Consider the following 13,501-nt stretch of genomic DNA (forward strand, 5'->3'; position numbering starts at 1 on the left):
GGTATGTAAATACAGCTTTTGCTTTTTTTTTAAGAAGCATTTTAGTACTTTGATCTTAAATGTAGCAAGTCGACCTTGATAAGATGTGGGCCAGCACTGCACGTAGAAAACTTGCATTACCAGCCATGCTTACTCTCTTTACTTCAGACACAATATAATCTACAGAGTTTGTGTAAGCTAAATGCACTAATAGTTGAAGAAAGCCTGAGGGTAGACGCCAGAGAGCAGAAAGGCGTAAGCGCCTAGAAAGAACACTCAGCCAGTGTAAGAAACAGTGTGGCTTGAGCGCAGTTACATTACGTTGCTAACCAGAATAAAATGGAAAAAAAGAGTTGCCCTACCTGTGAATAACAAGATGTTTTGTAAGAATGAGAGGATGCCAACCCATAACAGGGAAGCCATAGCTTTAAACACAGCGGACTAAGGAATGTAAAAAACTCTCACAGCCAAAGAATTTTAAATTTCGCTTTCTTACTTCAGTTATGGTGTGAACATCAATGTGCATGGGCTACACCTTTCTAGGGCTGTTCTGCGTTCCACAGGTATGCGCTGCAGAAGAAGGGGATTGTATCTAGTTTTATCCTTAACCCTTTACACAAGTTACAGGTAAAACATACCTCCAGGTACCCATTTTCTCACTTTTACGCTGGAAGTTAGCTAGCCCAAAGAACAGTAATAAAAACCCTCCAACTTACATACTTTGTCCTAACGTTCAGCACAAACTGAGTTGTGGAACACAAAATCCGAACGTGTTAGCCATTTTGAAAACTCTTGCGTTTCTCATGTCTAAAGCAATACCAGTTTCTCATGGCTGAAGTAACTTTCAGTGCTGTAACTAAGCACTTTGCAGTCTGCCTTCAGCACCAAAACAGTATTTCTGGTACTACTAATTATGAATTAGCATGTAAAATAAATGCTTCTAAAAGCAAAATCCTTTCTCCTAACATTTTGTGATTCTGCAGCAGGGAAGCCCGAGAGAGAATAAAATTTCTGTACTCCTTTCAGTCAGTATTAAAAAAATAATCTTTTAATTGAGTAGGTTTTGAGTGTTTGAACAATTGATTACATAGGAATACTTAATTACATTTATTAAATTCAGTAAACATCCAATATTAGACACATTAAACAGCAGCTACAACCCTCATATTGGAGTTACTCCATATTTTTTTTCCCCCAGTAGTACCAAAACAGATAAACCAAACCCATACAGATAAGCTTAGGCCTCATTATGAAGGAAAATTAGAATTTCCCTTTTTAAAATAAACACTGAATGATCCAAACATTTTAAATTCCTGTTTCTCATACCATATTATTTAAAAAAAAAAAAAAAAGAAGTCTACAGATAATAGTCAACACCCAAGGAGCCAGTTTCCTCCTCTTTACTTAACACCAGTTGCTCAGCACAGCGCATTCATTCTCTCAAATGACAACGGAAGTGTAAACTATCATTCTTAGTATTTCCTTCTTGTAGTAAAGTTAAGAAAAGCTGTGCATATTTCAGCTCTGTGCAGGTTATCTTTCTTGCTACAAAAAGGCATTCAGCAAAACAGCAGAAGAAAAATTGCACATCTGGTTCACTGTAATTCAAGTAACAGCCACGGAGGCTGTGATCTTCAATGGCTCTTAACCAACTTAAATACCCAAATCCCACATAAACTGCTTGTGAAGTAGGCACCTACCTTCCTGTACCATTATGTCACATTTCATTTGAAATCCTGGAGAAGATTTACTGATCCTTAACAGTTTGCAAAGTCAGACATTTTGTATTAATCAGTGCATACAGGCTAGCAAACTGAACTTCGGAAGGTTCACTTAATTAGCGATGTTTCCATACAAAGTGCATGCAGCTCAACTAATCTTGTAGTCACAAAAGAGTTACTAATCCTGATTCACAGAATCAAGACAATATTTCTTTTACTTCTTTCTGGAAAGGATGCACATAACCTGTGACCTTCACAGCTGCATTCAGTACACAGGTGATCATTTAAACTGTACGCACATCAAATGTGCTGTTGTGTTGATCTAACTTGTTCACGTCCCTCCCTCTGCTGCTAGAAAAGCAGACTACAAAAGCCCTAGTGCAGCAGGTGTAATCATGTATTAGGATATGACAAGTTTTGTGTTCTGTCAATATGTAAGTATAGGTGTACAGCTCTTAGCATACAGCCAACAAGGTCAGTGGTTATGGTTAGGTACTCCTCATTAAAAAGCAGTAGTAAGCTTCAGTGTTATTTCTGGTTGGCTTTACTTTTAACTACATATTTAACAATTCTCTTCTTGCATCCTTCCGTATCTGACAGAAAATGCAATTAGTCTCTTGTATACTATCTCCAAGAGTAAAAGAGAGACTACAACCACCCCACAGATTAAGCTAAATGCCCAACGCGGTCCCAGGTGAGTGTATATTTGGCTCACAAAAACAGGCCCGAGAATTCGTGCTCCACTTCCAGAGGCAGTTAACCATCCCATGTAGACACCCTGCAGAAAATCAAAAGCTTACGTTAGCGATCAAGAAATTATTTGGCTTGCCAGTAATTCCCACCAATTATCCTCACTAGAAAATTTACAAGTATCTAAGCAATTGCCTATCTTTCTTAACTCGTTAAGGTACTCAGTACTTTGTTTCCAAGAGTACTGCTCAGCTTCTCTAAGCATTAATTTGAGGGCTCCACTGAGCTACATCCCCCATCGCTTTCTAATAAAATGGCATTCTGGCTCAAAGCATCTAGTCTCTCACAGCAAAATGTAACACGGAAAAAATTAGATAAGTGGTGGAAAAGGAAGAAAATTTTTTGTTAAGCAGTAATATCAGCATGCTGTGTGTTTCACATTGTAAAGTGTCAGTAACTGGAGCTATCATAGTGTTTGCAGCCTTTATATAATATACACAGGAAGAGGAACATTATTACATACTAATACACCAAATATATAATTGAATTGGTTGTTACAAAAATGACCCTTCCAGAACAGTCGTGAAATCCACAAGCTTTGGATTTCAGAGTTGTTCTGAAATTTTCACACTGGAAGATTCGCCGTAAGTTGTAGGCCAAGCCTTGCTTTCTAATTCCGCCAGGGACTTACCTTGGATTTTAAACAAGATTACAGTTTCTGGAAACTTCTGCCACGATTGAAACGTACTATTATTTGGCTGGTGACAAAAGGAATTTTAGCTAGATCCCTCATTCTAATAAAGCGGGTGCAAGTCTTGGAGAGCAAAGGAAATATAAACCGTTAAGACACCATGCTCACCTGAGGTTTTGGTCCTAGAATTTTTGAGTATAAAGTGTAGGACATGACATTACAGACTGGATAGCCCAACCCAATTAGTATGTCAGAGCTGATATACTGAGCCAGGTAGATCATAGGAGTATTCAGGCACCAGGACTGTGTGACAGGGCAGCCGGTGGGTTCTGCTGTGTGGTTGGATGGAAGCTGCATTGCTTGCAAACTCCAGAAAGGCATTAACATTTCAGTGGAAGTTGTCCTAGGAATGGAGTTATTCTTTATTTCTGTAAAATTAAGTTATGCATACTATTAAGAAAAGAACACGATAAAAAGCTTTCAAAAAATCCACGATGATGATAGTTCAGTACGACTTGATTTATACCTTGCCACTGGATATTTGGTAGTTTTTTCCCCCAAGGCAGTAAGATAAAGAATCCAACCAAGACAATCAGTAAGCCTCCATGGAGTATGGCACGCTCACCAGTCCTATCAAACAATGACATTACAATTAAATACATCAATTAATTAAAGTAAAATGTATGAAGGTGCTAATGACATAGCCCATTAGTTTCTGGAAACAATGCCTGACGAAAACACCTGGAAGACAACTGCAAAACCACAGTAACTTAAAACCTGTTTTTCTTGCGATTGAAGGGTAAAATACAGACAAGGAAGGGGGTTACGTTAACAGAGTAAAGAATGACAACAGCATCATGGCTGTGTCAAAACTGGAAGTACTTTATTATCGTAGTAAACCAAAAATCATTAACAAGTAAAAGATTTGAGTAATGCAGATTTGGCCTTGCCAAATGTGAAGTGTTTTCACACTTAGTTAACATCAGTAACAACATTCCCATAAACTCCAAACCCCTACCTTTTAGATAGTGCTTTAACCACCATGAAAACAATAACCGATTCAACGCCAACCACGCTAAGGATTATTCCATTGTAAAAAACAGCCTCTTTCCTGGTCCAGGAATACATATCCATCGTCAGTGGAGTAGCTATACTAAATTGACAGAATGACATTACATTAATTAAAAAAGACCTTCTTCTATACAGTCATTTCCATACATATATTGTCTCAAACATCAAACACAGTGATATAGAAGCCTTTCCTCCTGACAGGCGTATCAGAAAACACAGGCTAGTTATAAACTAATTCTGTGATGCATCATTTATTAAAACTAAATCCACTAGACAAAATTCACAACTGCATTACACCAGCCAAACTCTGAAGCATCATTAATCCCTTCCTCATAGTGGAGGAAGAGATGGTGGAGTCAAAGTAAGAGTAACGGAGCAGGTGGGGAAAAAAAAAATCAGGCCCTTGAGTGTAAAAATAATAAACATTTTATACTGTTTCAGTTTTTGCAACCAACCAGTCTCTAGGAACCCAGTTTTCTAAAAATAATGCGTTTAAGACAGAGGCATATTAGCTACATTAGAGATCAAAAAGCTTACTCAAAGTATTTTGTAAGTTATAATGTTTATAAGTTAAAAAAATGAAGTATACCTCAGCCTGAAGTTTTGCTTATTCTCTTACACACAGAAAATTTGGGAGTGAATAACACACCTCTTTAGGTAAACTAAACAGACGTGTAAAATAGTGTATTTAAGAATACAATCGCATTAGCTATCTCAAACAATTGTGTTAGTCATTACTGAAATAAGAGCTTTACTAGAGCTTTTGGAGCTGAACAGAACCATGCTAAGAAATTACACAAAATTAAAATAAAAAGTATAGAACAAGGTACTCAACTGAACAGAGTTTTCTCTGAATATTTCAGGTAGCTTCCCCCCCCCCCCAACACTTCATAAGTTGAGGATATGGGTTTGCATCCATTCAAAAGCCTTTACATAAATGTTTCACATACCACAAACTGTATGCTACATAACTTTAGTTATTACTGACCTTTAGTTCCTTACTTTATATCAGTACACATCAATTTGATTGCATATGGGTTTTGACTTCTATTTATGAAGAGTACAGTTAAGAAAATGAGTACAACAGAAAGGACTTTATATGCACATCCAGCCTAACTACATTACATGTCTAAGTATTTTGAGAGAAAATAGACAAACTTACGTTTCAAAGACAGCAAATACAAACAAGATGACAAAGAAAAGAACATTGATTGCTACCACAGCAATATGGTCAATGTTTCCTTCTGCCTCCTGATCCTGAACACTTTCTGCAACAAAACAAAAGAATAATCTAAACTTGCCAACTGAGCTTTTTTTTACACCACTACAAATTACAAACAGTAGTGATTTCCTTACTCTGGTAAGTATTTAGCATGCAGGTTGATGGGTGACTAGGCAGCTGTATTTTGACAATCTAAGCATAATGTTTTTAAATTGAAATGGAATTGTTGAAACTTCAGTTCCTCTGACAATGAGGGAAAATTATTTCCAAATTGGTTATAACACCTGTTTTCCGAATGTAATGCTGGGACTGACAAAGCCCCGAGTGACAGCAAAATAAGCAAACTTTAAATAATCTTAACAATGGAAACCAAAACACTTTCTGTTCCTCTTGCAAGGTCAAAAGTACACAGTAGAATTCTCCGCACTACCACAGAGCCTTTGTTCCTCTAACCTGGGCATGGTGTTTTCACACACAAAACACCTGTGTGAGGTATGCACAAATAGCTCCCTTTTTAAACAGAAAACTAATACAATACTGAAACTGGCGACTTCCATAGATTTTAAGAGGTTTAAGATGACCTTTCATATACTTCTTATTCTTCAAGTGAAAGGGATACTCACAATGTTTTTAAAAAATTTGAACCGCATACAGTATGCATATATATAGGTTATATATGAAGGTATATAGTTGAACATAAGCTGTTGCACTGTATGGGGCAACTACTGTACTTGAGTCTCAACAACCAAATTTACTTATACAACATACATCTTCTAATAAGATGCTGTATGTGAAAGCTGAAATGCAACAACAATATTGCTCAGCATGATACAGAACAAAAGAGAAGTATGACTGCAGAGTAGAAGTTAAGGGAGATATTTTTTTTTAACATCCATGTTCACTTCATCCTGCCCCTTGGAAGAGACAGTTCCAGGGTGAAAATCTGGAAGGATCCATACTTTTTTTTTTTTCCTTCTTTGCTACCAGACAGCAGTATGGACACAACATGGACATGAGGCAGTTAGAAAGAGATGTAGCCTACTTTCCACTTATTGATCTGTTCCAAATTCATCAGACTTTAGACTACTTCCAAAGGCTTGCATGTAGTAAGAAAATACTTCAAAATTATAATCACAGAATAAGTTTTCAAGAAAACACAGGTACCTTCTCCTTCACAATTGATACTTTTGCATTGCCGTCCCAAGTCATCCACTCGATGCTCTCTAGAAATTTAGAAGTTTCATTAATACCCATATTTATTTGATCTACTATTGAGTCAAGTTTCTATTAAAATAATTCTAAATTACGTTATCTTACATTCTAAGTATTCACAGCTCCTTCAAACATCATCTGTGCAGTCTGCATTTGACACAACCATGTTCAAGAAAGAAAATATCCTAGTGGGAGAATATCATATATCTGTGTGCATATCTCCCCTCCCCTCACTCCCACCAACGGGATAATGTATAAAAATCCCCCCTCAAGATTCCTAAAGGAAAGACACAGAGTGAGAACCCTACAGACAAGCTAACCTTATTTCTCTTTAGAGAAAAAACATGGGCAGAAATCATCAACATCAAAAATATATCAAGGCTAAGCTACTAATCTAACAGCTCTAACTTTTTCCATCAACTTACATTCTAGCCATAATATCACTGTGATTAATTAATGAGAATAACGAAAAAGATAGGTATTAAAGAAGGTAGAAACCCTGAAAAATAAATAACAGCTTATAGTTTCAGCACCCCAGATTTCAGGCTCATTAGTCCTCCTTGCGAGCAGCATATTGTAACAAGCCACCCACTAAAAAAAAGGTAGAATATTTCTCTGTTTTCACTTGATTACCTGAATATGGCAAAGAAGAGAATAATATTAATAACTCCTAAAAGAGCTCCAAATAAAACCGGAGCCGTATACATGTTCAGCTGAAGATGAACCAATTTCCATGTTACTCCTTCTTCTCCAATAAGCGTAAAACACGTCTGAAAAACTTAAAAACACAAATGTATTAGGAAAATCTTGAGAATAATTATGAAAATATTAGAACACATATAGAATAAACATATAACACTGGATAAGCAAAGTTCTTCTAATTGCTAAGTAAAATTTAAATATTGTACCTGTCCAACCTTTTACATTCTGAGCATCTGATTCTAAATAAACTGATTGATACCAGTAGGATCTCAACTAGCCGGAAAACTACCTGTTTACATACAAATACGCTGTATAAATAACAGCATGACACTTAAAAGAACTGGAACTGAATTCTGAGTGTACCAATGGTTAATTTTCTTGGCCACGTGCAGGCAGCTGATTTACTCTTTTTCCTCTTCCTCCTACACGGAAAACCTTGCTCCTGGGACTGGACTAGGAAACAGACAGAGAGTCCCTATCAAATTAGGAAAGGGAATTACCTACACTTGTACTCTATGCAAATCTCACAAAGAACGCAGATATTTTTTTTTGTAGACCCCTTAATGCTCTATCAACAGCACTAGTAATAATCAACTGGAGAAAAAAAACTTTCAGCCCTAAACATTCACCTCATTATATTACCACACACAGAGCACTTCAGCTCTACTACTAATCGGATAATCTTAATCTCCAGCTATAGAAGACAAGTAATCTGTAGAGGCTGTTTAGGACAAAATTGCTGGTCTCTCTCTACATCAGAAGGCAAGTCTAACACACTTTTCCTCCCATGAAGCAGATAGCGCACCTCAGGAGCCACAGAAATGCCTGGTCGAACAAACACCCCTCGAGCTCTTTGTTCCCTTAGCTCCCTGTAAATCCTGTGCTATGTCTTAAAATTTTGGCCAACATGAAGATTTGGTTATCATCATTACAAGATCAGAAAGATCTGTTGGGTGTTATTTTCTACAACACGTGAGGCAAGGTGAAATTTTCAGTCGTTTTGGAAAGGTGGAAATTTTTGCCCTAGTACACTAATGTTAAATTCTCTTCTCCATGAATAAAGTGCAAATGGTCTATTTAGTGGGTACTGGTACAAGAGAGCATCTTGGAACTTGTTTTTCCTGCAGCCAGCAGTACAAACCTGGCAGTTTTTAACTACAATTAGAATTTCTTTGGACTAGAATACTTAATTTATATTGGCAAACATAAGTATATATGAGCATATCCCATTTATTCAATTTTGATACCACCGACAACCTATGCCTTAAAATCCCCAACATGCATCTGCAGAGACTTCCTACTTCCAAAGCTCAATTCCATCCTAAAAAAGTATTACGGAAGTGAGGAAAGAATATAAGCTTTACCTGGTCCTAATATGAATCCAACTGCTTGGCAGGCACTGGTATTGGCCATGGCACTTGTTCTTTCTGTAAGCGAAGTGGCACCTGCAATATACGATCGAACTACAGCCACATTTCCTTAAAAAAAAAACACACCAAGAAAGTGTTCATGGAAATACCAAGTTATATTCTTAAATTATCCAGTTATATTTATTTTAGGTTTTTTCCCCCTTACTTTGCACAAAAATAAACCCGAGCACTCCCTCTAGCATTTATAGACAACTGCACAATTACACAATTTTATTATAAACTTATATTGGCTGACTCTTTGCTTTTTTATGTAGTAAATTTATCATCGACATAATAACGGTAAATCTGGTACTAATATATAATAACTATCTTACATAAGACACAGAATTCAGTAAGTTTCAGAAATGTATATTCTGCTGTGGTTACCTGCTCCAAACCCCACAAGAGCACGTGCAGTCAGCATATAGTATTTGTTGTGTGAATGAGGTACGTGGACGTAGGCATAAAGACAATTAGCAGCTACTGAAATAGCAGTTGAAACAACGAGAGGTTCTCTCCTTGGCCTGTAATTGGACCACAAACCAAACAGGGGAGAGGCAACCATCTGGCCAATGCTATAGGAAGCTATAATCCAGCCCAAGAAACTTCCATCTGCTGTCGGATCAATCTGCAGAAATAAGTTAATCAATTCCACAAGTAAAGTATCACAGTATTGTACAGTATCAACAAAACCATTTTATAATTGGTACCTGAAATACCTGAGACTCTGCACTGTAATTCTGAGGGTGCAGTGTTAAACCTAAGTGATCACCAAACAAGTTAGTGCGTCTGCATGGCATTGTTTGCTGTTGAATATAAACGCACCATTCTGGGGCTCAGAAGCAGTTGTTTTCACATAGTACTTTGTCTGGGGCAATAAACCTTGGGTACCTGTCTCCAGCAAAGCACCAAACCAATAAAAAGTGCTTTGCTTCCAAGATTAGAAATGGCTCACTTGCAGCAAATTCTAACAGTTTTCATATGGCACTAGACATAACTTAAGCAGTACAGTAGACAATCTACATGCCAGGAGCAAGGAATCACTTAAGTCATCTCTCCACATGCCTGTCCTGATTTACAAGGCTGAGGATGAATTTTCTTTTCTTCCCCAAGAATTCAGCACCAGCCTCAACTTTAACGATACCACTAGGACCCTGCTCAGGATATGTTCTTCCAGATTTGCATTTGAAACTGCCTTCTAGAATTCCAGTAGCAGTAAAATCCTAGCATGGATTAAATTAAAAGTTTTAGAGATCTTTTCTGCCACGATTAACAAGAATGTAACAAAGAGGGGGAAAAAACGCAAACAAACTAAAAACACTATCCATGAACACAAGCAATTCCTTGTTAAGAGTATCAAGAAGGTCTACATGCAACAATCTGACATTTACAGAGCAACTTCCTACCCTCAGCTTGCCTTTTTTTTTTTTTCCCACCCCAAAATGCAGACAAGCCTTGCGTATTATGTTTTAACACTACAAATGCATTCCGATAAAGAGATTTCTACTGCTTCCTTGTCCATAACAACAGTGAAACTATATTGGAAAACCAAACATTTCTGGATTGTGATGTACCTTTATCAATTCAGGATATCAACTGACAGATGTTACATGAAATAGTGAAAGCTAAGTGGATGGCAAAATAAAAAGCCTTTTCCCTTTACTGTTTCTTTTCCTAAATAAAACACCATTTTTTGTATAACATACTTTTCAAGCAGGACTTTTCTGTTCTTATTAATTTAAAAATAAAAACACATTTACAAACCTTTTGGAGATATGGCCACACAGACATAATTACAATTGAGAAACCTGCAATGCAGTAAAAACATAACTGAAGTTACTTTGGCATGTTTATCAGTAATTTGCTCTTACTGAAACAGTTATTACAGGTTCATTCTTCTACTCCTAAGTGTATTATAGCCTAAAACTGTGCATCAGTCTGTCATCTGAAAAAACTATGTATTATGTGCATTTTTAAAAAGTGATAATTACTCCTAGCAGGAGGAACTGTTTTTAAAAGGAGATTTTATAGGTGCATACACACCAAATAAAAAACTCCTATAAAAAGAATACTGATGTGCCAAGCAAACTGCATGGGTTTTTCCCTCCCAGTTGAAAGACAACAAGGTCCTTGGAGCAAAAAGAATTTCTTGATATACCGATATATTTGTTTTCCTTTATCAAAGAAATTTTAATTAATCAAATAAAAAAAAAATCACTGAAGAATCCTACAATTTTCAAGATCATTTCTAGGCCCACAGAAAATCACCAAAAGTCAAAACCCAACAGAAGTCTTGTTTCCAGGAGCAGTTATTTAGGAATCAAACAATTTGCAATCAAAAGTAATTTGTTCTCCAGTGGAGATGCAAAATCACATAGGAAAAAACAAGCTCTAATACACTTTTTGAAATAGATAACACACATTCCCACAAAGATCTTACCTCTTAAGAACTCTGCATTATTTCTATTTCCATTCCCCAGAAGTTTCACTTGGATGACCTAAGTGTGACCTTTGCCTTCTTTGGTTCTGAGCAATAACCTTACTCTGCCACTACCTTTTACCATGAACTACTACAAAGCCATAAAATAAAGATTTAAGTAACATGTCATTTAGTCTCAAAACAGAGCATTGTTTAAGTTGTCTTATTAAATGTAACTTTCTGTTTGATTTGCTAGTCCTATCTTCTCTTTTGAAGAATCAGAAAACGTACCTTTTAAGGTTATAAAAGAACAGTAGCATTAAAGGAGCAATGTAGTTGAATTCTAGAAAACTCCATAATTTTCAACCCAAAATATATTAAGGAAATAACATTGAAATCCACCTGTGTTTACTCACCTACACTACTCAGAAACATAGTAAGATACATAATCCAGATGGACCGCCACCTGCTCTTATAATGCTCTTGTGTTTCCACAGCATCCCTGTTTTTGAACCAAAAGTCAAGAGAGAAAGAAATCATTATTAGATTCTCTTCTAGTTGTTCCCACAGGACACAGAAAACATTTTTCACAGACTTCTCAATACAGTTGTGTAAACTGTTATGCAGGAATGGACTTGCACACAGCGAAGAACACAAAAATATTTTAGAAGCAAGCTAATTTTTCACTGGAAAATATGACATTGACAAATCAAAAAACTAACAGAAACGCTATTACTGTACCACTGCATTCAAAGTTACACAAAGAGATCTTTATCTAGAGTTCTTCAATTCCACAATCTCTTTGTATAGACACTTTGGAGCATTAAAGAGATCATGTAAAGGCTTTAAGGAGTGCCTATTAAACCATAAAAACCCAGACACCTTCTCAGAACGCTGACTTTAAAGCAAAAAAATATCCAAACCTGAAATACTATTGATTTGACTAAAAGGTATGGGCTGCCTATTCTTACCATGAAAAAGTCACAATACAATGTAAAAGAAGCATGTAAAAGGTACTGCTATAGATTGTAAGGGCTGAAAAAAAAAAAAAAAAAAAAAAAAGAGAAAAGTTACAAACTGTGTGAGCAGTAGATTATTTTTCTAGAATTCATAAGTACCATCTGAGACCCAAGTACTTTTTCAGAAGCAAAGGCATTCCAGGGTTCTTCACTGGTTTTGAAGTGTTATGAACAAAATAATCTCTGTCCAAAAGGTACAGACCTCGGTTATACATGCCTGAACATAATATATAAACATTATTTATATATGTCGTACACGGACACGAACTTAGGCATGAACATAATTTATAAACATTGTTTATATATGTCGTACGCGGACTTAGGCACAAGCCCAATTTTAAAGCTAATACAGCTATTCCACAGCACGAATCGCACATTTATTTCTTCAGAAACGTTTATACCGTTGAAGTGCCTCGGTTCAATGATACTTTAACCCCATAAACGATGTTCCTAGATGTAATTTATCTTATTGCCCATCATGATAGAAAAAAGCGAGTCAAACCCTGGTACACGCTGCGCCTATGCTACGCTTGGCGACTTTCAGGGGTTTAGGTAAACCGAGCAGCGAGCACTCTGCCAGAGCGCCTTGGGCCGAGCGGGCGGCAGCGGCGGCAGCGGCGGCAGCATTAGCCGCCCTACAGGTCCGGGCCGCTGTCGCTGTCCTGACAGGAAGGAAACAAGCCGGTGACCAGCTGCTGCCCAGCACAGGAGTGCTACCGAGCACCCAGGCTCCAGCACCGCCATAACCGATCGTTACGCTTTTTAGACACCTCCCCAGCGAGGGCGTTTGTTTTCTTACAGCAGCGGCCCCTGCCGAGCGCGGCCCGGGCTGAGGAGCCGCCGCGGCCCCAGAGGCTCGGTCCGTACCCCCCGCGCCGGCTGCCGGCGCCTTCCCTCGGGTTCGGGCTCTCCCTGCGGGGCAAGGCACCCGCGCAGGGGGGAGAGGGACCCGTCACCCACGGGTGGCTCCTGCAGCGACTCGTGGGGGTGTCGCCTCAGCCCCCCCCGAGCAGGGAGGGACGGGAGGCGCCTGTTGGCGCAGCTCCTGCCCGCCCGCGGCGCCGGGAGCCGCCTCAGCAAGGAGGGGCGCGGGAAGGAACAAGCCCCTACCTGCCCTCCTCCTCCGCCTCTCCGGCGCTCAGCAAAGGCTCCTGTCCCTCAGCAGCCACCTCCGGGCTGGACAGCGCGGCCGCCATACCCAGCCGGGGCCGCTTCCGAGCCCTGGTAGCGCCGGGATCCACCCCCGGTCCCCGCCGGCCGGCCGGCCGGCGTTCCCGCCCGCCGCCGCCACCAGAGGGCGGCCGTGACACCGGTGGGCGCTACCGGCCGGGCGCGAGGGGCCCCGCCGCCGCCAACGGCCGCCGAG

General features: G+C 38.8%; 1 protein-coding gene across 1 annotated transcript; it reads right to left on the reverse strand.

Annotated features, from left to right (window-relative positions):
• Positions 1 to 1,005: 1,005 nt before the first annotated feature.
• MFSD8 (major facilitator superfamily domain containing 8) lies at positions 1,006 to 13,498 on the reverse strand. Its single transcript, XM_040614152.1, has 12 exons — positions 13,246 to 13,498; positions 11,533 to 11,618; positions 10,462 to 10,505; positions 9,085 to 9,325; positions 8,653 to 8,766; positions 7,220 to 7,364; positions 6,539 to 6,597; positions 5,315 to 5,420; positions 4,100 to 4,234; positions 3,608 to 3,711; positions 3,250 to 3,509; positions 1,006 to 2,478 (listed from the first exon to the last, which is right to left on the reverse strand). Exons 1-12 carry the CDS (start codon positions 13,329 to 13,331, stop codon positions 2,263 to 2,265), a joined length of 1,596 nt encoding a protein of 531 aa, XP_040470086.1. The 5' UTR covers positions 13,332 to 13,498; the 3' UTR covers positions 1,006 to 2,262.
• Between the last annotated feature and the right edge of the window lie 3 nt (positions 13,499 to 13,501).

The sequence above is a fragment of the Falco naumanni genome, chromosome 1, assembly GCF_017639655.2.
Source record: "Falco naumanni isolate bFalNau1 chromosome 1, bFalNau1.pat, whole genome shotgun sequence".
In the NCBI taxonomy this organism is placed as follows: Eukaryota; Metazoa; Chordata; class Aves; order Falconiformes; family Falconidae; genus Falco; species Falco naumanni.

What these genes read in the sequence shown, in the direction of transcription:
- MFSD8 (XM_040614152.1), bottom strand. Translation starts at nt 13,331, where the DNA reads ATGGCGGCCGCGCTGTCCAGCCCGGAGGTGGCTGCTGAGGGACAGGAG. An exon ending in TGGATTCATATTAGGACCAG is followed by an intron (nt 7,365 to 8,652) that starts GTAAAGCTTATA and finishes TGTGTTTTTAAG; the next exon opens with TTTTTCAGACGTGTTTTACG. An exon ending in TATCAATTGTGAAGGAGAAG is followed by an intron (nt 5,421 to 6,538) that starts GTACCTGTGTTT and finishes GTTTTGTTGCAG; the next exon opens with AAAGTGTTCAGGATCAGGAG.